The sequence below is a fragment of the Herpailurus yagouaroundi genome, unplaced genomic scaffold, assembly GCF_014898765.1.
Source record: "Herpailurus yagouaroundi ecotype Mexico unplaced genomic scaffold, PumYag 188, whole genome shotgun sequence".
NCBI classification, from domain to species: Eukaryota; Metazoa; Chordata; class Mammalia; order Carnivora; family Felidae; genus Herpailurus; species Herpailurus yagouaroundi.
The window spans coordinates 6374796-6400123 of NW_024412419.1; the positions used below are offsets into that span (position 1 = coordinate 6374796).

The 25328-nt window shown below is 39.3% G+C and overlaps 1 protein-coding gene across 15 annotated transcripts in view; it reads right to left on the reverse strand.

Annotated features, from left to right (window-relative positions):
* Positions 1-756: 756 nt before the first annotated feature.
* KIDINS220 (kinase D interacting substrate 220) overlaps positions 757-25328 on the reverse strand; it is a 103063-nt gene continuing 78491 nt past the window's right edge. For 4 of the 15 annotated variants that reach the window (XM_040496002.1, XM_040496000.1, XM_040496001.1 and 1 more), the window contains 6 exons: positions 22207-22242; positions 20553-20585; positions 15795-15926; positions 13467-13565; positions 12223-12459; positions 6561-9584 (listed from right to left, as the gene is read on the reverse strand). In XM_040496002.1, the coding sequence (XP_040351936.1) occupies positions 8322-9584; positions 12223-12459; positions 13467-13565; positions 15795-15926; positions 20553-20585; positions 22207-22242 (1800 nt within the window). In that variant the 3' untranslated portion in view covers positions 6561-8321. Of the gene's footprint in view, positions 2513-3129; positions 3228-3376; positions 3851-4760; positions 4818-6560; positions 9585-12222; positions 12460-13466; positions 13566-15794; positions 15927-20552; positions 20586-22206; positions 22243-25328 lie in introns of those variants that run through there. The other 11 variants (XM_040496009.1, XM_040496007.1, XM_040496008.1 and 8 more) reach the window with 5 other exon arrangements.

Consider the following 25328-nt stretch of genomic DNA (forward strand, 5'->3'; position numbering starts at 1 on the left):
GATTTTTAAGTAGATATATGTTACTTATCTATTAACATTTATTAAGCATTAATTCTGTTCAATAATAGGATATAAAGAAAAATACATATTGCAGTATTTAGGATATAATCTAATACAGAACACTGACAGTAGACATACAGAAGAGCAAGTGTAAGAAAGCCAAATAACAATAAGACTGCAAAGAAAATGAATCATTTTCAACGTTATGTGCAAACTTTAATGTGGTGGTCTAATCCATCAATAATACTGGAATAAAAGATGTTTTTAAGTCAATAAATTTTTAACCAAAACTCCGACATTGTTCCAAAATCATTAGCAGGAACAAAGGTGTTTGATGTTAAAATTTTTTTTCTCTATAAATGTTATTTACAGGACTATAGACTATTTTTAGATCTCCATCTTTCTAAAACAAAACAGAGAGACCCCAAACCCTATTTTAAAAACAAATAGACAATGATGATGGTGCAGCAAATAAAGCTAAAATTAAGATCTCTCTTGAAAAATGTAAGAATTGACCCATCCCGAACCAGCTAAAGAACAATAAAAGAAATGTAGCATGAAGAATGGGCATTCTAGAACCACCTTGCCGGGGCTTGGAACCTGACCCCATCACTTCACTGCTATGTGACCTTCGTCTCTCTGTCACTCAGTTTCTCATTTGCAAATTGAGGATAATAGTAATTACTTTATGAAGTCGTTGTGAGGATGAAATCAGTTCATACGTATAAGCCTCTTAGAACATTGTCAGGCGCATAATGTGTGTTCAATAACTGTAAGTTATTTTATTATAATAAATGCATAACAATACTTTAAGTATCCAAAATGAATACAGGATGAGCAATGACTGATAACACAAATATTCAACATAAAATGGTGACTTTCGGACGTCGGTGACATACAAATCATCACCAGCTCATTGCTATTGCTTAAAGTGCAATTCAACATGACCGTGCCATACATTAAAATAATATCATGTTTTATCAACCAAACAAGACCTCATCAACTGGAGGAGGTGTCGTTACCTTAGGAAATGTTAAGGAGCGATGCTGCCATTGATGCTGTTGGTTGTGAAGATGTTTCAGAAAGGTCACACCGTGAAAAAAAATGCATCTTAGAATCGATGAAATACTGATGGGAAAAAACTGGAAAGTGGTCAAGAGAGTTAGACTACAGAAGAGTTTAAGAACAAAATTATGGGCCTAAAGTCTAATGTTCCACTGACTTCTAAGGGTGGGAGCTCTGTTTCCCCAATTAGGAGTGGTCGCTAACAGGGGTCTAGCTTCTTGCAACTACCAGGCCCCACCCCGGGGGGCGGGAACCTTCCAGCACCACATCCTTCCACATCTCAAATACAAGGAAAAGCAGCCAGGGGGTGCTGTTGGCTCTGTGCCAGGAGGAAGAAAGTTCAAAGAATCCATAGCAACAGAAAGTTGGGCAGATCTGGATGATCTGGGAGTCTTTGGATAGAAAAGAATTCTAGGGAAGGTGAAACATTATTCTTTTCCCATTTGTAACCTTGCTTAATTCTCCCTGCAATTTGCTCCACGTTAGAAATCTGTTAAATTTATTGGATGCACAGAAAGAACTGGCTAACTGAAAACCAACCTCCCCTAAAATCCTTCTAGGTGAGGTGTTATAATTTTAACAGACTTCTCTACCAGAAGGAAAACCACATACAAAGTAAATTTTAAAAGAGATGTCAACAAAAAGAACTAACTGCTGTTAACGTTGAAAACAAGATGAGTCACAGTATTTAATCTGCCACAGATAATCCACATCAAGTACCGAAGTAGAAAAGACTCCCACGTGCTCGCCAAAATGTTGGCTCTTTGTGCAGAGCAGAAACAGTTCACCTAACTCCCAGCCTCCCTTGTGGCTGAGTGCTACCACATGACTTAGGAAGGCCAACGGAAGTGCATCTACATCACCTCCTGGCCTGGATGGAGCTCACTGCTGGTGTGCGGTCCTCCTCCCTCTCTGCTCTCGTGTGTCCAAGGAACGTGGGAGATGGACAGAGGACTCTGAAGCCTTGGAACCTGGTGACGCCACAGATGAAGGGGCGTGAGTCTCCGAGGCTCTATGCCAACTTAGATGACAGTGAACTGTCACAGGAGTAAGAAGAAATAAACCTCAACGGTATTGAGTCCAGGAGATTTGGGGGTTGTTATAGCGGTTAGCCTACTTTCCTGAAGAAATCTTCAAACACATGATGGCCGGCTCGTGTATAAAGTATTCAGGATAGGATCCCAGAATAACATGCTCATTGTTGGTCACACTTAGGCCCCCCGAGACAGAGACACGGACGGCAGAGAGCGATGACGGGTGGCCAGGGAACACAGTAAAGAATCCTCCCGAAAGAAAGGCTGGAAGACCAAGCTGTAGTGGGTAAGCCCACATACCAGAGTCTCTGAGATGGCTCTCAGAGCAAGGTCCTCATTATAATGATGTGGTCCCACGGGGCTCAGAGAAAACACGTGCGTGCTAAGTTACACCTGAAAATATTTCCAACGTCCTAAAGTAAAATGTAGAATGAAGCATTTTAATCTGACTCCACAATGATGTTAATTTATACGATGGGCATCTCCACCAAGGGCTAAACAAAGGGCTTGAGAGGATTCAAAATACATCCACATGGAACTGCAGCCTAGCACCGTAAAGGGGTGGCGCTTATCAATATGGGCTGTGGAGATCCTTCCCTGGGAGTCTTTAACAGAGCCTGGTGAAAATGTCCTGGCAGACTCCCAGAGTCACAAACAGAAAAGCTTAGGGGCCAGACGGGTCGCGGGCGGCATAAAGGGAGGGGAGAGTGGGTGGGGTCTGCAAGGACCGCAGCACAAGCCGCAGCATAAAAGCATTCCAATTCAGGTTTTTAATTATTTTTTTATGTTTATTTATTGGGGGGGGGGGGAGGGGCGGAGAGAGGGAGACAGAGGATCCGAAGCAGGCTCTGTGCTGACAGCACAGAGCCCGACGCGGGGCTCAAACTCACGAACCGTAAGATCATGACCTGAGCCGAAAGTCGGACACTTAACCAACTAAGCCACCCAGGCGCCCCCCAATTCAGTATTTTTAAGACAGTGTAGGATGTGTGGGCACTCTCCCAGTTTACGGTAGACTTTATTCACTCACGTCACAAGTGCTGACTGAATGTCCGCTGGCTGTCTGAAATCCAAGGTTTGGTCTAAAAGGTAATGAGGGTCTTTCCCGATCTGCTGCTCTAAGGAACGCTTTTTGGTAAAATAGGATGAATATAGAACAATGTAAACACAACGGCAACAACAACAAAAACGACTTAAGACAAAAAAAAAAAAGAGTGAAAAGAACTCAGGTAAAAAGTAGAGGAAGAGAAACACAAAGAACTCAAAAAGAAAATAATTTTTTTAAAAAACACAAAGAGTTTAATATGCATTAACCGTAACAATATGCTGCGTGTGAATTCTCAGAAGCATAGCTAAAAAGGTACTAGTGTCAGGAGCTATAATTTTGAAAATAACAATCTAACTTTTACTAGCTACTTGACCAAGAAGATGCTACGAGACATGAAATGTTAGGTTATGTTGAATCCATTCACATGCTTTTTGCTACACGTTTGGGCTCTTATCTAAAATTGCATAAATGGAACACTTCATTGAAACGACTTCAAATTTTACAACTGCTAGCCACAAAGAAAACTGGTGGAGGTGAGCCAGTCTCTCTTCTCCAGCGAGCGGGTAGCAGGATTACTGAGTGGTAATCGGTAGCGTCTTCGTTACCCCTTATGTTTGGAGAGGAGCCGACAGTGAGAAGCTACCCGAATTGCCACGAGATAAGGTCTACGGGCAGGACACTTAAGATCTAGAGCCCCTGTTGCCTTGAAAGAAAACAAGGTAAATCAGTACAAATTCCATGTTAGGATTAGAAAACGATAGTGGGAAATCGAGGCGATCTTACTTACTTCTAACAGGTTCTTGATTTGAATATGGAGCATACAGTGCCATATTCTTTTTTAAAAGTAAATTTTCATTTATTCCAGTTTCAATTATTCAGTTGAAGTATTATTTCATGTTTTGTTAAATCTCGGCAAAACTGAGAAAGGACTCCTGGTGTCTATCGCTAGCGTAAAGGGCACTACAAAAACTAGATTTAGCCTCCGAAAATGCAGGACCTAAGTGTGTTCTTGGTAAACAAATGACGGCTGATCATACTCCACAGGCACATTAAGAACAGTTTGTGTGCTTTAAAGCAATCCACTGCCTTTAGCGTACAATATTATGTAATTCATGTTTTTTCCAACTTTTGTCTTCACTCCAGTGAGATCAAATCATTGACATTTTTACTGACTTCTGACACAAGTCTGGAAATAATCTCCTCCCTCTCCATGCACCCTTTTATTCTTATAAGTTCTTTGTTTTCTTAATGCCTCACTGTAACTGGAAATTCAGGATGGAGCTAATCATATAAGCCACCCAAGTTCCATTCAGGAAGTCCTCTCCACCCAAGTGAGACTAGGGCCGTGTTAATGAGCTCTTTCGGCCACCACGTGAACCTGGACACATCACACTCGTGATGGTGTAAACCAAGGCTGTGCTTTACTAGGAGTTTTACTTTTAAAAGCTCTGGCCTCGTAGGGGACAACAGATGCTTTCCAGCGATGGCTTTAAATGTGTCTTACTTAACCCAGTTTCTTAAAGCAGGAAGAATATAAATTCTCTAACTGGTGAGAATTGTTTGCAACTGCTGGCTTAAAACTAGTTGAATTTGAAAACTAATTTTTTACATACCTTAGTTTAAATTGGATCCTCTGAAGATGTATCTATCTCAAGGGCAGCGTTTTCTTCCTAGACATGAAAGGGTTTAAAATCATGTAAGATTTTAGCTTCTCTTTCTAGTTAATCAGTCTCAACCAAGGATTCTCAACCTTTCTGAAGTGATGAACCATTAAAAGATCATCCAGTGTGGGCTCACTGTTATATATAAATTTCTACATTTCAATTAATTTGCACAATGATGGCCTATGCTTGAAACTATGGGGTAGGGAAATGTAGGGGGCACCACAACCTGGAAATTAAAAATGCAATCATTTCAAATAGCCCACCCCAGGTTAGCCAGCCCTCAGCCCTACCCCAGGCAAGAAAGTTTCCCCGTTTCTCCCCTCCTGCCAGATGTCAGCGTACGTGTAGAAGGGCAGGTGGGAAGTAAAGGAGCAGAGATGTTCAGTCCCAAGTGTTTGCCAAAGAAGTTGATTTTATCGCACCTTCCCTTTCACCTGCTTTTCCCTCAGTGTCACTCATCCATAAAGTAAAGGGAAACAGTGCTGTCTAGTTCTCCCTTTTCTGGGTAGGTCTGTTGATTACCTCAAGAGTGAGCCAGGAATTCAGAGATTTTAAAATTGTAAGATACTTCTAAATAGGCTGAGAATTCCTGGTGTAACCAAAAACTATGAAGTCTTAAAACCTTTTAAGTTTAGTATTTTAGCCAGAAAAATAATTTCATTCAAACAATATTTCCTAATGGTTAGTATTTGTAAGAAAAAAAAATCATGTTTACAAATATATTTTACTGCAGCACTGCGACATGCAAATGATCTAAAAGAGTTCTCAAGTTGAGAATTTTAGCAAATAAATTTCTAAAATTATTTGGCTAGTCCACTAAAAGTATTGACTGCTATCTAAAACTCACATAAGTAAAAGAGAACACAAAAACAGATTTTCCTGTCAATTTTGGAAATGCTGGTTCAGTTCCAAACGCTTCAATCTCCCAGAATTTGGGAGCTGACTCTTAAACACTCAGCACTGTAAGAAGTATATTGAGAGAAAGCAATAGTTTGCTTCCATTTCCAGTCTCCTGCGGAAGGGCTATGCCCCTGCATACCACTCCACACGTCCAAGGTGAATGGTCTGCCTTCACGTTCTGCTACGTGAACAGAACTATCTGTGGCTTAAAGTGAAGGTAGAGTGGTTTATAAAATATGGTAAAACTCTAAATGATGCAGAATCGAAGGGACGAGCAAGATCAAAACACCAATTTTCTTATCATTTTCCACCCAGCTTAAAGCAGAGCTTCACATTTGTGAGAATCAGACTGAGCTGTATCTTATAAATAGATACACACACACACACACACACACACACACACACACACACACAGACACACACACAGAGACACAGACTCAAAGGAATGATGGTATGACTCAATAACCCATCTGGTTTGTCAATTTCTGTTAAGAGTATGAAAAAGAAAACTTTTCCATAATGTTCACAGAACAATGAAATTGACATCTTCCCAGGACCTGGACAACCTAGTTCTTCCAGCTACAGAAACGCACAGTACAGAGTTGTGCTACTGGGCAGCAATGCTTCAGTAAAGCACCGTTCAGGCAACAGGGACCTAGGAGCCACGCTCTCTCCAGAAGACTCGTGGGGAGCCCAGAAGGTGTCTGCCAGATGTGCGACTGCTCCATGAACCTGAACGCCTTTCACAAACTTCACACACATACGACAAAACAGACACACAAATTACTCTTTCATTTGTAATCAAAATGTGAATCATCACTGTAGTGAATAAAAATTCATGAGTCAGAATAACATGCAATTTTTTTTATTGTTTTCTAAATCTAGTGGTACACTTAACACTCTAGTAGTAACTTCACAAACAGCGTAAAGAACGTACTACAGTGATCTTAGGCTGCATTTACTCACCGGAAAAAGAACAAAATGTTGCCTCTGAAATAATTACGAATTATACAATATTGCAAACCAATAAGCACTATTAATACTAAGATGTTAACATTTCAATATATAATGTCAATAACATCCTGCCTTTTAAAAACTGGTTAAAAACATTTGTTAAAGTCATGCGAAATGAACACCTTAAGAAAATGTTAGGTTATACTTCCACATCAAGGCCATAAAACCCCCAAACAGCAACTATTTAGTGCAGTGACTGATCAGCTAAGTAATTTATTCAGTATATTAATAAAAATCTATTCAGTGAAAACCATCACAAATGCAACACTAAATTTGGGCAATGGCACACCTACGATCTATGATCTTATCTGTGACTGCGGATATACTGCCAAAATTAATTCTACATAAATAAGCTATGTCAAAACAACAACAAAAATACTCAATGCATGATGACAAGGTCCATTTCTTGTACGATACTTAAATGTGATCATTCTCTTAACCCCGCTAACAATAAATGGGAAATCTCAGCGGTTTTATCTGCTTTTTACCCTTGTCTTGTTACGTTTTTAAACTTTTTAAAGAAGTGTATCCTTTCTTCTGGTCCTCCCCCTGCTCCCCGGGATTAGCATGCTAATTTAGGAATAGATGAAGTAGATACTTAATCTACACTCTGCCTGGAGAGAAGGCAATAATTTAGTTTTACCTAATTAAATATTTCCTTGTCATCTGTCAAGTGACACCGACCTTTCTGACATAAGTATTTCCTCATTCTCTCGTTCCATGAATATTTATTAGTGCCTCTATATTACCCATGCCTCCCTGATTCTCCAGAGAAAGAATTCATGTTTCTCCCTCTCACCGCTAGGCTACGAAAAATTGGGCACACAACTGAAAAGAGTCACAGAAAAGACCAGCATGAGTCCTCAAGCAGGTGGATGGTGCTTGTAGCCAGGTCTGGGATTTGGAGGAGAGGGTCCAGGTCCTAGGGAGGTTCCTGGCCCCTCCCCGCAGGCCACTCTCCTAGCAGCTCATAAAGGTCTCGTCACTGGGGCTCCATTTTGAGCACTGTTCATCATCTTCTTATTAATTTTTAAAGCCCTTGTTAAACCATTTATCTATCATATAGAACACCGGTTCTCAATTTATAGAGCATTTACCTTTAGTCTCTGGGCTACTCCATAACCTATAAATTCTTGTCTCTTACCCTCTAAGAGCAAAAGTTGCTTCTGGTTCATCTAACGTCATGTCTTCCTTTGAACGTTTGATGAGGGGATGCTGTAGAAAAGGAGTCTCTAGCTTTCATTTTCTTTGGCAAACCACACCCTTTGTGTCTAATAAAATATTTCCGACCTATCTTTATACTTAGATCTTGTCACGAGAAATTTTATGGGGCTGTGTGCCAATGAAAGGTTCAATAACAACGGTGGGTTTTTAAGCTTCTAATTACAAAGACAGTGGAGGGTGAGTGATGAACCACCCTTTCTTACACTTTCCTCTGTGGTATAGTGTATGTTTCTTTCACCAAAGACCTTCCCATGTGTTAATTATTTGTGAGTGAAACGTAAAAAGATGACATACGTGGATGGATTCACTATAAAAACGGGTCAACTTTGTCACAGGGGTACAGTAATCCTACTCTGCTCTCGCTTGTTTTTCTTAAAGAATGCTTTCTCTTTCCTCTCCAAAGCCTGTGGTATCAGAGGAGGCCACTGCATGGAGCTCTGAAGAATCCTTGGAGAGTCTTGTGTAACTTGAACGCTGGCTTCGCTTATGCGTCATGCTTTTTAGGTTTTCATTCTGAAGAGCAGTTGGGTTGGAACTAGAACCGGGCCTCAGAATGACTTGGGAAGTCTCCCTCATTCCTTCCATTTCATCAAAACTCTGATTAGATCTGTTAGCTGGTGCACTGTTGTTGTTCAGAGTGACAGTACTGGGTGTTCGGTTCAGATTGTAGGGTTTCTGACACGCTGGCCAGTTTTCTTCAGGGCTGCTGGCTATCAAGCTACATTCGGAAGGGCTTTTCTTGTCTTCGGAACAAATGGACATCCGAGCTATGATTGGATCTTGCAGGCCACTCAAGCTGTGTGGTATTCCCCGTTTTCCACTGTGGCTGTCATCTTCAAGCTCGATGAGATTCGCCTTTTCAAGCTGGGAATCATCAGCCCCTTCATTGTGAAGAGAGTGATTGGGAGAACTTTCGCTGGATCTGACTCCTGAATCGGATGAGTCCTTTTTGTCAAGGAGAGCATCTGACAAATATTCTTTCGCTTTAATGAAGGTTCTAATCGGCTCTGCAGTGTGTTCTGGAGACTTTGATACTCTCTCTACCTTCCCTTCAACTTTTTTATCTTTATCATCTTTGAGCAATGGAGTATTATCTGATTCTTCTGTCCCAGATTCATCTTCATCACTTGGAAGTTTCTGGTAGCGCAGTCCACCTCCCTTAAGCTTCAAATCTGTCTGGAAGAGACTTGACCTTTCTGAGGACTTCTTGCCTGGGAGAAGCTTACTGCCAGACTGGTCAGATTTCTCATCTTCTTCAGTGATAGGATCCAGGGGTGAGGCATCATTGGTGGAAACCCCTGATGAAGAATAATCTATAACATCTCCCCTCTTCATTAAAAATGACTTCCTTCCATCATCTTGCTTTGGTTCACTATCCTTCCCTTTTTCTGGTTCTAGATTAGAATGAATGGAGCCCCCTGATGAGCTCTGACCCAGATAATATGTGCTATGTGGAGAAGATCTGCCACTAATTGTTGTAGAACCTGTACCCCCTTCTAACTGAGACATCTGAGCAATATATTCTCTATAGGCATCTCTATACTCGGCCTGCACCTTATCAGTAAGCTTTGAAATTTCAATACTGGAATCCTGGGAATTGAGACTCGAAAGACTTGGGGTTCTGCGAGTTTGTGACTGTGAAGACAGAAAAAAATAAATTTAAGAATTCAAGTAAGCAAAAAAAAAATAAATAAATAAATAAAAGGCATAAATATCAACTTAGGAAATATATATGTACACGCAGAATTTTTAGTGTCCTCAAAATACCAAATTCCTTTAAAAGAATTGTACATAACACAGTTTAATAAAAGCTGGGAACTTATGGATAATTTTACTGTTATTAGAAAGCTTTATATAATTTTAATAAAATTAGTTTATTATTAATCTTCTAAAGTATAATTAAAGGTTATATTAGCAAATAATCTTAGCATTTGTTTTTAGAACATCAAACTTTTAACTTTTATTTAAGGTAAAAATCACCTTCATTGATATAACATAAAAATTCCTCTTAGGGAAGACAAAGAAGATTAGGGTTAACATATATCTCAAAAACAAAATACTCAAGTCTTCAATGTATCTTAAAAAGAAACTTTCTCTGATGAGCACCGAGTGTTGTATGAAAGTGTTGAGTCACTATATTGTACACCTGTAACTAATATTACACTGAATGCTAGCTAACTGGAATTAAAAAAAAAATTTTAATAGGAAAAAAAGAATTATTTGCTAAATACCCTTGAAATTAAAAAAAAAAAAAGAACCTTTACCTAATTTGTATGACGTAAAGTTACTGCCAAATTTCAGTTAAGAAAATGTACTGTAAATGCCAAGCAATAACAATAATAATTTTAAAGGATTAAAGCATAGAGCGCAATAGAAAAGACAAACACAGGATCCAAATGAACAGAAATGGAAGCCATGAGGCCAACAGTCAGATCCCAGTAAACAGAGAAATGAGGTATTTTTAAAAGTTTGATTTCCAATGTGAAGTTTTAGGATTAGAATTGCTTTAGATCTCAGAAAAGCTAGTAAATAAGGAGTAAAGACTACAGATTAGGAAAAAGAGGAGGGAAATTGAAGACAAAGAATCAAGGAAGTCTTAGAAGGGACAAGAGCAAAGGCTGGAGCCATGAAGCAGAAACAAGGAGAGGAGTCTTCAACAGGGAGGAAATGACCCATCTCCTTGAGAAGGGCCCCTGCCGGTGGATTGAGACCATAAGGAGAGCACCCTTCTCCGCTCTCACATGCACTGTGTCCACAAGGCTTCAGGAATCCATGAGGTCTAAACAACTCCCAAAAGAACGTCCTATGATGATGCCAGCTGTCTCTCACTCTCGGTCCCACAACGGTGTCCAGCGGGCCTTCCAGAGGCTCCATGACACGTGAGGCCACAAGAGATTTAATGCAGAAGCAGATATGGGGGTCTGGTTGCCTTCTGCTGAGCCAGGCATTAAAGAGATTTGCAAAACAATCCCATTTTCACTAAAGTTTGCTTTGTTTGGGAAATATTGTCATTTCTCATGAAAATGTTATTTATGTTAACATGTAATGTGTTTATTTTTAAATAAATTCATAAATATTTCTAAAGTTTCTCCGTTTTTATTTCTAACATGGTAAATACTGACAGACACAAGTCACATAAACAAAAGCTATCCGGGGTCTTGGGTAATTCTGAAAAGTGCAAAACGACTCTGAGATTACGGCAAAGTTTGAGAGCCGCCGCATTAATGGGAAGGCCATGGGTTTCCAGGTCACAGTAGGAAATGCCAAGTATGGAAAAGCAGAGAATGAGGATCTCTTAAGGAATGCTAAAAGGAATTCCAGGGAAAAGAAAGGAAGCACTGTTGGTAGAAACACAGGGACAAAAGGGTCAAGTGTGAACACATCTTCTCATGAAAGAAGGGAATTTTTATCTCAGTCAGTACCCGGTTATAAGATGGTTTCCCAACATAAAGAAAAAGGTTCCGGTATATATTAAAAGATAACAGCAACAGCAGCAACAACAACAACAACAACAACAAAATGTGTTTACTACCAGACTAAACCAAACCCTCTTAAAAATGGCAGACCTACCAGGTACCGCTTTTCCTAAATACCACTCACTCCCTCTCAGAACGGTTTCTTGTGGTGGCTGTTTACTGCTTTTCCTCCCTGGCCTGTCCTCTCTTCTGCATCCTGCTCTGTTTTCGCCTAGTTTCTTTTTCTTATCTTCTCCTCACTCCGTCTCATGTGTCTCTCACGGTCCTCTTTATTCCTGATTCTCACCTGGCCTCTCTCGGCTAAGAACACCGGAAAGTGGAACTCACCCATGGCTCACCTCAGATGATAGAAAGAAAACGAGGATCCCTACACACTGGGCATATGTACTGAAAACCAAATTATGCTGTTCAAAGGGGTAATATGTGGCAATTTTCCAACAGAGATGTATCTTAGCCCCTGACTACTGACTTTCACATGAAAATAGCAAGCGAAGCCTGAACTCTATCGACCAGCCCAACCAAAGTAGCCCGGTTCCCATTTACTCTCTATGCTGTTACCCTAGTGCACTGTTTTAACAGTTCTTACCCGTTCCCAAAATGATCTTACTTTTCCTTTATTTTACTGACTGTCCCCTCCAGAAAAGTAGTTTCTTGAAAATAGGGAGCCCTCTGTCTTGTTCACTGAGGTACTCATTAAATATTTTCCGAATGACTACATCAACGCACCAAGATATTCTCAGTGAATTAAATATCGCCCTCCCTCTTCAGTAATGTGAAAAATGACATTTAATAAATACCTGCCAACTTAGATTACTGTGACGTGGGGCACCTTCATCTAGGCCAAGGGTATTCAGTTCCTCAAAGCTGAAGTTCAGTGTGTAGGGGGTCTGACTGGAAAGCTCAGTATGAGGCAGTTCGTTGTGGGAGGAGCGCCGAGCAGACTCGCCGTGGGGAACCGGGCCGCTGCTGTTCTCACTAAGTAAACGCGAGTCTTCGGGGACCGCTTGGTTTTCTGCACTTCTCATTTCTAGTACCTTAACGGAAGGAAAAAGAACATCAATATCCACACTGACAAATCACAGTTTAGGAGCTTTAAAAATTATTAAAAAAAAATAAAACACTATAAAGTTACTGTAATGAAAATGAAAAGGCAGACTTCTTGTGAGTTCCTAATGGATTTGAAATATATCTGCTTATCTTTCACTTCAATGACACTAAAAGAAGTAGTGGGAAAATCATCACGTGTGCATCATGCGCTAATCTGGCCATTGTGTTATTATTACTTTAGTTTAAAATTTAACTTGACTCCGATGTTATTACTACTTTAGTTCAAAATTCAGTTTATATTGTGTTAACATTTAACAAACAGAATGCAACTGTGGTGTGCCAAAGAGAAGCAGAGCCAGAGAGTAGCTGATACGGTGAAACAGATTCTAATCAGCAACTACTGCAACCGGGGAAAAGAGAGCCCAAGACAGCACTGGGCCCAATCCGGAAAGCAGTGTGGACAAGCAGTGTGGACAGTGAGGAGTGGGGTGGGGGTCGGCAGGTGGAAAATCTCTAGGAGGAAACACCAAGGTCAAGGGAATTCTGGGCAAACTAACTTGACAGGACTCTCCGAAAGGCAGGCCAGGGTGATCAGATATCATCTAGGGCGTGATGAGGAACGAGGGGTTTGATCGGGTACCAAAGGCTATCAGATAGCGCGGGTGGGAGTCCTTTCTAAACCGACGTCACGTGATCCTTGCTAACACTGGGCGATGCAGGCCTGGCAAGGACAGACACCGAGGCTGAGGCCTAGAGGCACAGAGAGCCTGGCTAGAGGCAGGTCAAAGAAAAAAGGCTTCGTCAGTGAAAGCGTGGAGAATTGGCAGGTTGCCTCTTCCCCAAATTTCCGAGTGAAATGTCCGAAAGACAAAGGTTACCACACACTGCTGTGGACATTCTGCCTACGAGAATACAGAAAAACAGCAGTTTAGGCCAGTGCTGATCAGCGCTTGCCTTATACACTACTGTAAATAATTCCATAAATATATCTTACCGTGCTTCTAAAAAGATGCCAGTCCCCAAAATTCATATTCATCTCTTTCTTCAGCTCATCAATGTTACACTGAGCTAACACACGGCCATTTATGTTTGCCTGAATGAAAACAAATGCAAGTAGAAAAACAAAGAAAATATGAGATATTCTGAAACAGTAGCGATTAAAAAGTACCTTTCCACTAGCACTAAAAAAAGTCATTACAGACTAGAAAACACTGACCTAAAAAAGGTTATTAGCCTATGTAATAATATAATACACAAGCTGACTTTGATCAATATCCACCACTCCGTATTTTTGCCAAGTGTCTTAACACGCAAGTAATACAAATCACTCTTCAGGGACCAACCCAAGACCTAACCCTCCCAACTATTTCCCAAACTACCTACACCCTGTCATGAGCAATAAACACAAGTGTTAGTTCGTCTCTTCTAATCTTGTAACATATGAATACGAACCGAAGCTTCTGGGAGGGGCAGAGTCATCTGTCCTTGTTAGTGTGTCAGTCACAGACTAAGTTCCAAGTGAGGTAAGTTCTGACAAGCTTGTTTATCAGCTATGTTAGATAACTTCAGCCATGAAGAATGTCCACCCACTAATTTCCCAATTTATTGAATTCACAAAAAATGACTGTATCACATTGGGTCTCTGTAATTCTAGTTTCCCCCAAAGAACGGATGAAATTTTCTTTATTAATAATAGGTACCTTGGCTGATTTTACAAAATACAAAGCCTGGTTTTATTAACTGTGGTAAAATTACGGACTACTTGTGTTTAAAACCAACAGAATGAGGGCGCCTGGGTGACGCAGTCACTTGAGCGTCTGACTCCTGATCGCAGCTCAGGTCATGATCTCACGGTTCGTGGGATTGAGCCCAGCATGGGGCTCTGTGCTGACAGTGCAGAGCCTGCTTGGGATCCTCTCTCCCTCTCTCTGCCCCTCCTCTGCTCACTCAAGTTAATTGTGAAGACACAAGTGCAGAGCAAGCCCATGACAGAGGTCCTGCTGCAGAAATGCAAAGCAGTTCGCAGCACTTAAAAAACCAGGGCTAAGATGGGCCTCAGAAGCCAGGGCTGTCAGTAAAGAGCTGAGTGGAAAGAAAATGCTGTCAAGATGGAAACAAAATTGCCCACGATTCAAGTTGGAGGCCTCATCCTTTCCTGATACTACCCAAGTGGCCTGGAGGAGAGAGTCAGGTTTGTACCTTGGGAAGGCAATGCTTGATGCTTTTGCAAACAGGCATCAGCACTAACTAGACCTGTAAGGAAACTGACATTATCTGAAACCTTTCCGACTAAACGCAAGTTAGGATTAGTAAAATGGTATCTCATTTTACAAGCTCATCATTCTTTACAAAACTTTTTTAGATGCCATTCTTTGAAGTAGAGGCTTGTAACTAATGTTCTACTCTACTGTAGTAAAAGAAAAAGCGTAACTTAGTGCAAATATCCACTCTAACAGGGACGCAGGCTTGTATAATATGGGAAGCCTCCCCTGAATCCCAGGCGTCACTGTCCACCTTTGCGGTGGCCGGGAGAGTAGGAAGAATAGGACATAGGAGGAATAAACTTCCTCATGCATGTGAGCCTCGCACACCAAACCTATGAGGGTTCATCAAATGGGACATATTCCTAAGTCCTATTAACACATAAAAGTGAGAACTTGGGGAAAATGAAGCAAGTGTGGTTTACTCTGATAATTATTAAGTCACAAATAATACAAAGAAAATATAACAGAAAAAGCCTTTAAATGTTCTGTGTTGCATATTGGAGACATGAGTTACTGTTTATCTAAATGTGAAGTTCCTCAGAGCTTTGTATTTCTCATCAAGGCATTTTTACTTATATTCGATCATTTAAAAAATAACATTGCGGGGAGCCTGGGTGGCTCAGCTGGTTAAGCATCTGACTTCAAATCAGGTCATGATCTCACAGTTAGTGCGTTCGAGCCCTGCGTCGGGCTCTGTGCTGACAGCTCGGAGCCTGGAGCCGGCTTCGGATTCTGTGTCTCCCTCTCTCTCTGCCCCTCCCCTGCTTGTGCTCTGTCACTCTCTCTCTCTCTCTCTCTCTCTCTTAAAAATAAACATTAAAAAAAATTAAAACAATAACACTGTAATACAGCTACTGTCTTTTATCCACCTATAAACTAAGGACCAGTAGGGCAATTTTAGGATACAAAAGAGCGAGAATCACGTTTCCATTTGGAGCTTTCCCATTGCAACAGAGAATGCATCTTTGAGCTGCTGGAACTGAAGCGTTCATTGTCCACAGAGCCCGTCCCCGCACCCTCAGTCCTGCTTTGAGTCAGCAGGTCAGTGTGCACATCACCTTTTTGATTGTTGCACAATACTGAGGCAGCATACTCTGGTCCAGCCCCTCTATTTGCTTCAGTTTCTCACATACCGCATCCACATTCATTGAATTCAGTGATACCACTGCTCCTGAGGCTGGGCCTGACCCCTAGATAAGCCATGGAAAAATACATGTGTGAATAGCATTTCATGCCAGATGCATGTAGCGCATGACAGAGAAACTCTCATGAAGTTACACTAAGAAGTACTCCAATTAATAACAAATTTTCAAACGAAGGTTAAAAACAACAAATATGTGTAGTATGGGAAAATGCCATTAGGGAACAGATTTAGCTACTGTTCTAGTTTAATGAGCGGCTTGTATTCTAGCAAATACAGCCTGATCAAAACGACTTTTCTATGAAGATAGAGCATTCCGTGAATGAAGCCTAGGCCAACTTCTCAAATGTTTACAGCCTGACCGCAGAAAAGTAGGGTACAGCCCTTAATCACAGGAAGGACAGGGGGTTAAAAAAAAGGAAAGAAAAAAAAGGAACAAAGAGGGAAAATTCAGATGACTGTATTATAAAAATACAAAAGGTAAATGTATGAAATAATTTTTTAAATGCCTATACTGAACAGCTTTAAATGTCTCTACATACTAGCTTGATAGTCTATGAGAGCTGAAGTTTTCACACCTTGACCAGATTTTATATCCAAGGAATTTAAAACTTCCCTTTAAGAATCTATTCAATAAGCACGTAAATATAAAACAGAAATATTACTTCTTAACACAGGTAAAAGTAAATACAATCCATTAAAATGTGGTTTCATTTAAAAGAAAAATCACAATAATAAATAATTCTAGTACTTACTTAGAAGAAAAACAACTTATGAATGTGGTGACGTACTAAAGAAGTGTTTGCCCTGTGGTCAATTATATATGGATCTCCTCAATTATAGGTGTGGACACTGAGGTCTAAACAGGTTAAGTTTTGACTTCAAAGTCACAGAACAAATAGCTAGTTAGTAGCAGATTTGTACCAGAACCCTAACTTATCAGGTCTTACAACTTCCTATTTCCCTTGTTCCAACGGACTATTTTTGAAGAATTTAAAGAAACTAGGGGGCACCTGGGTGGCTCAGTCGGTTAAGCGTCCGACTTCAGCTCAGGTCATGATCTCTCAGTTTGAGAGTTCAAGCCCCGAGTCAGGTTCTGTGCTGACAGCTCAGAGCCTGGAGCCTGCTTCGCATTCTGTGTCTCCTCCTGTCTCTGCCCCTCCTATGCTCATGCTCTGTCTCTCTCTCTCTCTGTCTCTTGATAATAAATAAACATTTAAAAAATTTTAAAAAAGAAAAAAATTTAAAGAAACTATAACCACAATAAAGAAAAGACAAACCAACTAGTATAGCAGATAAAGACAACGTTCAAATGATCTGCCCTGTATACCACTCAATCTAATTTAATAATATCCTATCCTCAAGGATGTGTAAACATATTTTCTACTGCTTCTTTTACCATTATCAGGACAAAAATACACGATAACACAGCCCAAACTGCCTATTAACCGGTTGCTAAACGTTATTTGTAATGTGAGAGCACATACACACAAACAGCATATACACAGCACATATCTTTATTATATATAAATATAGCTAGGGAATGAGACCGTATTGAACAGGGAGTTGGAGTATTAATTTATGACAGTTAGGGAATCTCTGCAAGTTAACAAGTATGAGACGGACCCATAAAAGTTTGGAAGTTAATGACTTGGAATATACTGCACCAAACATGTTTACTCAGAGTTTGTTTTTAATTAAATGTAAATTTGAAACATGCATATATTATACGGTCCGAGGTACAACTGCTTCAAAAAATACTAACAGCAAAACACTAGTATTTCCATAATTTGGTTTTCCTATCTCTATACATAGTTCTATTTTCTGCCTGGATGAGTATAGCCAATATTCAACATGCTAATTATCCAATATCTACTATAGAAATTTAAAATGCTTTTTATGAATTCTTAATAACCATATTGGTTTTATCTTCCTTTCCTTTTAAACAGCTTTATCGAGATATAATTCACATACCATACAATTCTCCCTTTAAAAGTGGATGATTCAGTGGTTTTTACTATACTTGCATAGTTGTAAAACCATTACCACAATCCATTTTGCGACATTTTCATATCCCTAAAAAGAAATCCCTGTACCCGTTAGTAGTCATTCTCCACCCTTCAACATCCATTCCCAACCCGTCAACTACTAATCTTTCTGTCTCTAGACCTGCCTATCCAGGACTTTTTATATAAATGGAGCCACACAACATGTGACCCTTTGTGTCTGGCTTCCTTCAGTTAGGATCATGTTTTCAAGGTTCATCCGTGTCACGGCGTGCGTAGGCACTTTATTGTTTTTACTGGTGAATGATATTCATCTTTTAAATGGTCTTCATTGCTGCCTTCCAAACATTTTTATTCCTCAACCTGTCTCTTCTCTCTGGATGCATTTATGCTTTACATATTCTTGGTTCAAAAGTCACACCTTGATCAACAAAATAATTATCATAATGGATTATAACTTACTCTGTATAGAATGAGTCCTTACTGCTATAAAGGAACAACTGAATAAGTGAAATAATTAAGTGAAAATAAGTAACTGCATAAATAATTGAGGAACAAAAAGACAGCTTTTCCTAATAGAATTGAATTAATAATTGTAGAAGAAAGAAAGAGAAAGTTACCATTAAGAAAGCACCACAACAAGAGTGGTTGTATCTAAGATGCATCCATGTGTACTGAACTTAATGGGCAAAAGTATAAGTAGAAACAGGATATTTGCAGAGTATCAAAGTATCTCTCCCAAGATATGTATTCGTTAAAAAGGGGAAAATACAACTTTACAGTGTTGAGACCTGGCAGAGGCCGCCTTACCCAAGCGATTAAGGTTAGCATTAGCAGCAGTAAGACTCCGGCCCAGCACAGACCCTCTAACAGGATGCGCTGAGAAGGGCATGGCACCACCCGTGTGGGTCTCTTACCAGAGACATATAACCTCCAGCTGACAAACCCAAACAGAGGGACAGTCTGTAAAATACCTGACCGGTATTCTTCAGAAGCGATACTCAAGGTCATGAAAGACAAGGAAGGACCAAGGAACTGTCACAGATCAGAGAACTCTAAGGAGAAATATAAACAAACACAACTAGATTGGCTCGGGCCAGAGCAACGACATTAGTGGAAAACCGGTGAAATTCAAAGTCTGTAGGTAGTTAACAGTATCGTACCGATTTTAACTTCTGCTCTTAAACAGTATGCTACAGTCATGAAAGATGTTAACACGAAGGGAATACTATTTTTATACCTTTTATTTAAGTCTAAAATTATTTTAAAGTAAAAAGTTTTTTTAATCCCCCCAAAACTCTATTTCTGACTATGCTAAAAAGGAAAAGTATCATAGACATGGAACAAATTAACTCTGTCAGCTCGGGGGGAAACGTAAACTTTTAGAGTATCTTATTTCCACAGAGAATCTGGGAGCTCAGCGATAGAGCAATGCTGATAGATACCACTGTTGTCCTTCGAAAAAACAAAGTTCCACATAATTTTACTTTTATGCACCTTTAAAACGTTTGCATTTTATCAATTATTTTAAAACATAATTTCTGTATCACTGGGGATGATGCAGAAAATATACACTCTCTGAATGACTTTTAGAAGCTTTATAAGAAAAGATAAACACACACATGATCATAAGATCCCAAAGCCAGAGTCTGACTCCTGGTTATATGTAGGTAGGACTTTTTCAAGATGAGGAGTAAATTATCAATAAATTAAAATATGTTACATTGGAGAAATGGTAATTACCTGCCAGGTCTTTTCTAAAATAATCACGTATAGGGGCATGTGGGTGCTCAGTCAGTTAAGGATCCAACCCTTAATTTCCGCTCAGGTCGTGATCTCACAGGTTTGTGAGATCGAGCCCCATGTGGGGCTCCATGCTAACCGTGTGGAGCCTGCTTGAGATTCTCTCTTTCCCTCTCTCTCTGACCCTCCTCGCCGCACAGGTACAGGCATATGCGCTCTCTCTCCAAATAAATAAACATACATTTAAAATAATCACATATAATACAATTATTTTGAAACCAAATGAGTCTTAGTAATCAAAATAATGATTTTTGGATGGAAAACTCATAAAAGGACAAAGAGTACCAAAGTGATAAGGAAAAAGAGTACTTAATAATTCAACAGGTAAATGAACAGAAAACTAATTATATTACTTTGACAAAATACAGAACGGTAATATTCTAAAGTTTATCATGCATTCTTATTTGAAATATATCAGCTATCAGTCTAGAACAGATCATTTCACAACATATATCACAATTTATTTTTAAAAAATTTCTAATGCAGATATTTGAATACAAAAGATGTTAGTTTGTTTAAACTGTTAAATATAAACTTCAAAATGCACACAAGTCAGAATTTCTTTAGGGAAAAGTAAAGCTAACAAAACAGACTGAAATTGCCTTGATGCAACTATATTATCTTATATTGTAAGTAGATTAAAACTACACTCTGAAACACTATCGTTTTGGTAAATTTATTAAATAAGCTTAAAAGTGATTAGCCAGAATGAGTGCCATGCAAAGGCTAAAAGCGGCTATTAAAATAAACTCGGGCACTGAAATAAGCAGAGATGTATCAACAGCCCAGCGTGAGGGTGCCAATGGTTGCTTCTAATAGTCTAATAAGAAAAGTGAGTAAGAAGATTTCACTGAAAGTTTCTGTACCTGTCTTTGTTTGTTAAACCCAGAGTCACACGGCTTTAAGGAAGGAATAAAACAGAATGAAGGACACGAGCTTAAGTAAAACATCAAATAGGCACATGTAATAAACACAGGCAGCACGCTTGTCACCCCTCAGACACCTCTGCAGCAGCACCAGGCAAGGAACACACATGCGCAGTTGCACACACGCGCACACACGCACACACACAGGTTAGTGTGATGTCATTAACATGCTCTTGGTAACATTAAAACTGTACTCTCAGAACATATAGTCTTTCTATTAAAAGAATAAATCATGGGCCATACATTCAACAGGAGAACCAGGTAAATAAAATTTGCTGTGAAAAGTCAATATTCCTACCACCTACCAGTATAAAATTAATATTTAGATATTCTAATTAAAAACTGCAACTGAAGAGAACCACTTTACTAATAAGATTTAAGCACTTGGAATTCACGTGAGCACCTCATAAAATGAAATATTATCTAGCCACACTATGCTTAATGTTCAGAAATCTACTTTTCAGATTTGGGGTTTGTTTCACTGGGCATCTGGCACATGATCGATGCACTAAAATACCATTTGAAAAGAAAGCCTTAAGAGCCTTATGGCTCAAGAAATCCTAAACATAAGGCAGAAAGTATCTGCATACTGTGATTAACAGAACGATTTCAGTGATGTAGATTTTTTAAAACTTCCATTGAAAGCCGATGCCACTGTTACTGATTATTCTTCTATACCCACTAGGGTGGTAGTAAAAATTGTTAAATAGTGAAAATAATCTACAGATGACTGACAATACTGATTCAAAGTTAACTTACAACATTGTTTTAATAAAGGGCAGGGCCCTGCTAGCCTGATGTCAATGTTGTCCTTTTAACATCTTCAGTATCTGCAACACCTAATGGGAATCTTTTCTTCTAATTTACATATCTACCTTATAAACAGGATTTTCAGAAAGTTACTATATATGTTAATTATATATAAATGTATTATATATTATATAACATATATATGTATATATATATATATCGCACATATATATATATATATATATATATATATATGCGCTCTCTCTCTCTATATATATATACACACACATGGAGACTTGAAAAAAGGAATGCTAATGAAATTAGCTTAGTATAAGATACCCAAAACACAAAAGAAAGCTGTTGTTGACCTAGCTGGAAAATATAACTCACTCTTCAGATTGCATGAGAAATAATGAGGTCAAAGTTGACAGATAAGGCTTAACACTACATTTTAAGGGCAGCCTTTTAAAAAAAGTACCAAAAACTGCAATGAACACGATTTCATGTTTTAACTTCTAACCATACACCAGAGTTTCAATGATATCATTACTGCAGTATATTTCAGTGGAAATATCTCCACCAATTTTGTGGCAGTTTATTAATCGCTTAGGGAAAGAAAGTTTTCTTGGGTCGAAGTCTGGCACAAAGACTTTGGAGCCTGAGGTGAATACAATTTTTCACTACATTATTAAAGGAAAAATAAGTGAATACTTTTCCATACTGGAACAGAATAAAAATGCACTTCTAAATCACTTTACAAAGCAGGAATGACCCCGACAGAAGCCACTGAGAGGTGACAGGTGCCTGCACTCTACGTAAAACCTAAAACATGCCCACTCCTTACCCACGGCGTCTTTAGCTTTCTTGTCCAAGTCTGCTCCTGAACAATGAGAGACAGCTTGATTTGGACATATACTTGTTTGAAAACAGGTTTAAGTTCTAAGCCAGTGGTGGAAATAAAAATTATCTACTATCAAGCCCCATCTTTTTTTACTTTTTACTGAGTTACTCCCACTGGATCCAGTTTAATGAAAACCAAGACCTTCATTTTTAATGCCTGTATTAATTCCACCATTTTCATCAATCTCTAACGGCACGCTGGAAATAAGGATACTGTTCTCGACACTGCCTTTGCAGTTCTGAAGCTCTTCACAATTATACTTTGTACTATTTATCTTCATGCCTTTTCAATGTGGTATAAAAGTGATCTAAATAAAGCTGTCTAAAGGTATCAAGTAAACCCTGTGGCAGAGAAGGCTGAGAAGGAATGACCTCAGAGTCCTGATAATTCCTGCGGCAGCCTTCAAACCTAGAAGCTCGATGCGGGTAGGAGTTCCATCAGTTTTCTTCACTGCTGCATCCCACTAGAATAGTGCCTGGGAGATGCTCAAGTTTGTGCAGCCAGTGAGTGATCACACAGGCATCGGTAGTAGTCCGTGCTAAATAATTCAAGGGAGGATAAAAGGGTAAAGAGAGGCTGTACCATTCCTTCTTTCGAAGGACTGCTTTTCAGTGAAATACAGCTTCCGCCACGAGCAGCATGCCTTAAATAAAAAGACTGAATACTCCTATGAGCAACCTGAAATACCGCAACAAAATGCCCCGAGGAGGCCTGGCATGAGATAAGCCCTCCCCTATTGGGCCCTTCCCTTCATGGTCCCAGGATGCTCGGATGCCACTATTTCCTAGTGGGAATCGGACTGAGAGAAAGTAAAGGCACCGAGTAAATTCCCTAGAAGGCTGTCAAAATCTAAAAGTATTCAGAGCACTCAACCCAGAAATCCTTCTAAATTCTAAGAAAACAAACTGATGGACACTTTTCGGGCCACAGAAGCATCAACAGATAAAAGACTGAGTTAATCTACACTGAATGGTGTATTTGTACACTGCTCCCACTATTGAGACACAGGTCATTTAATTTAACATGGAACAGTTTTAGTTTCTGAGTCTTTAAAGCTCCATGAAATTTGCCTTTGGTGTAGTAATAATAATCACTAAGTACTTAAAGTATGCTAAGGCTGAGTAATCCTTAAGTCAGACCTATGGGGTAGGCCTGCATTTTCCAGATGAGGAAGTTGGGTATCCAAGATGTTAAGTAGTTTGTCCAAGGCAAAGAGCTAACCACCAGGGTCTATTTGACTTAAGATCAAATACCTGGCTAAGTCATGCTTAGTATTAACAGGAGCAAAGAAGGCAGCATGTCTGAGGACTGGGTTGTGACACAGGCCACATGGATCCTTGTCATACATCTATCTGGCGCTCCCCTCCAGTAAACCTCAGGTAAATCTCCCAGACCCAGTCTTGAACGTTCTTCTGTACCATGAAGCCGAACGAGGCCACAGGGACTAGAGTTCTTGAGGATCCTCAAGAGGCAGGGTAAGTCCAAGGTGGGGACCAGAGTTCAGCTTTTATTGGTTTTAGGAACCAGAGTCCTGATTAATATTTCATTTCTGAAAAGAACTTCTCTGCCTTAAAAGCTCCTTTCTAGCTGTGATATTCTGGGGAACATATATCTTGGGTCCAATGTTAATTTTTTGCCCAGTTTTATAAGATTTGGCATATATTTTCTCTAGTATAAAATTATTTTTTAAAGTTAGCACAGAGTCTTGTATTTTACATCTTCACTTTTGTGAAACACTTGGACATACCAATAACCTGCCTGGTAAGTCCTTGACTGTCCTTCGCAAGCAAGCTATAATCATTACAGTGTTCCTTTAATGTAAGAAAACCCAATTGTTTTCATAAGGCTCTACTTTATAAAGGTTTATCAAAATTCCTTACGGTACAAAAAGATGGGACCACTTACACTGAAAATCCCAGTTGGTTAACTCTTTACAGTCTTGCTTTATTGGTGGTATTCTATATTTATTTTTACTCATCATTCTGTGTCCGTAATGACAAGATAATTTGTCCCAAGATGTTTGTGTAGCTCCTGACTTATCTATAAGCGAGCGCCTCTTGTCATCACCTCCTGTATACAGGGGGACAGCTGAATGAGCAGACGGACTCAATTCACAGGCCTGTTATCTCAGAAATCTACCATTTTCTACTACAGGACTGGAAAGCCATATGAGCCATGAAGAGCTAGCTATTTTTTACATTAACTACTGCTATGTTGATTCAGCTCTAAAGATCCCAGACAAGGTTCCCATGTACAGATACTTCTCCACATTTCCACCACTGCTTTTAATTTGGCTTTGAACTACGTGTCTACTTTTACTAGTCTTCTACCAAACAAATTTTACATGCTATTGTCATTGTTAATTTCTTAAAAGCAAAAAAAAAGCGTGATAAGCATTTATTATTCACTGGGCCAATCACAAAACTACCTTTTAATGTTAAAAGAACAGCAAATAGTATGGTTATTTTACTAAACAAAGGCACTAATGTAGGCAGAGCACCTTTCTGCTTTGTTATTGGCTTTCTAAACACATCGCAAGAATTGCATTATTTCCCCTTCCCCAAAAACCCATTTCCAATTTGCTTGATGCTCCTTCACTGGTCCCTGAAAGAAACTACAGACATCTTTTAATTATAAGTCTTTGTCCACACACTCAAGCATGGGAATAGCGACTATTTCAGCATGTCTGTGTCATTAAGACCATCAAATTCTTCACAGTATCTGATTTTCATCAAAAGTTTGCTAAGGAATTTTAGCTTAGAGAATTGCATTACATGCACGAAGGTATGTATGAAAGGCTCTCTGACTAAACTAAAAGTCATTCTTGCATACAGTGGCAATGATCCACGGATAAAAGATTCCCCCAACACCCAAATAGAATTATAGTGGTTTATTGTGTCTATTATTCCTGGATAATTGGAGTCACTCAAACACTTCAGCTGAAACATTAATGACTTAAAAAGAATCATCAGCTCCTCAGTGAAAACACCAAGATGGTTCTTTCTCTTAGAGAAACCCCAAGAAACTCAAAGTTTCTCAAAGAAAAACTCAAAGAAAATTAAAGT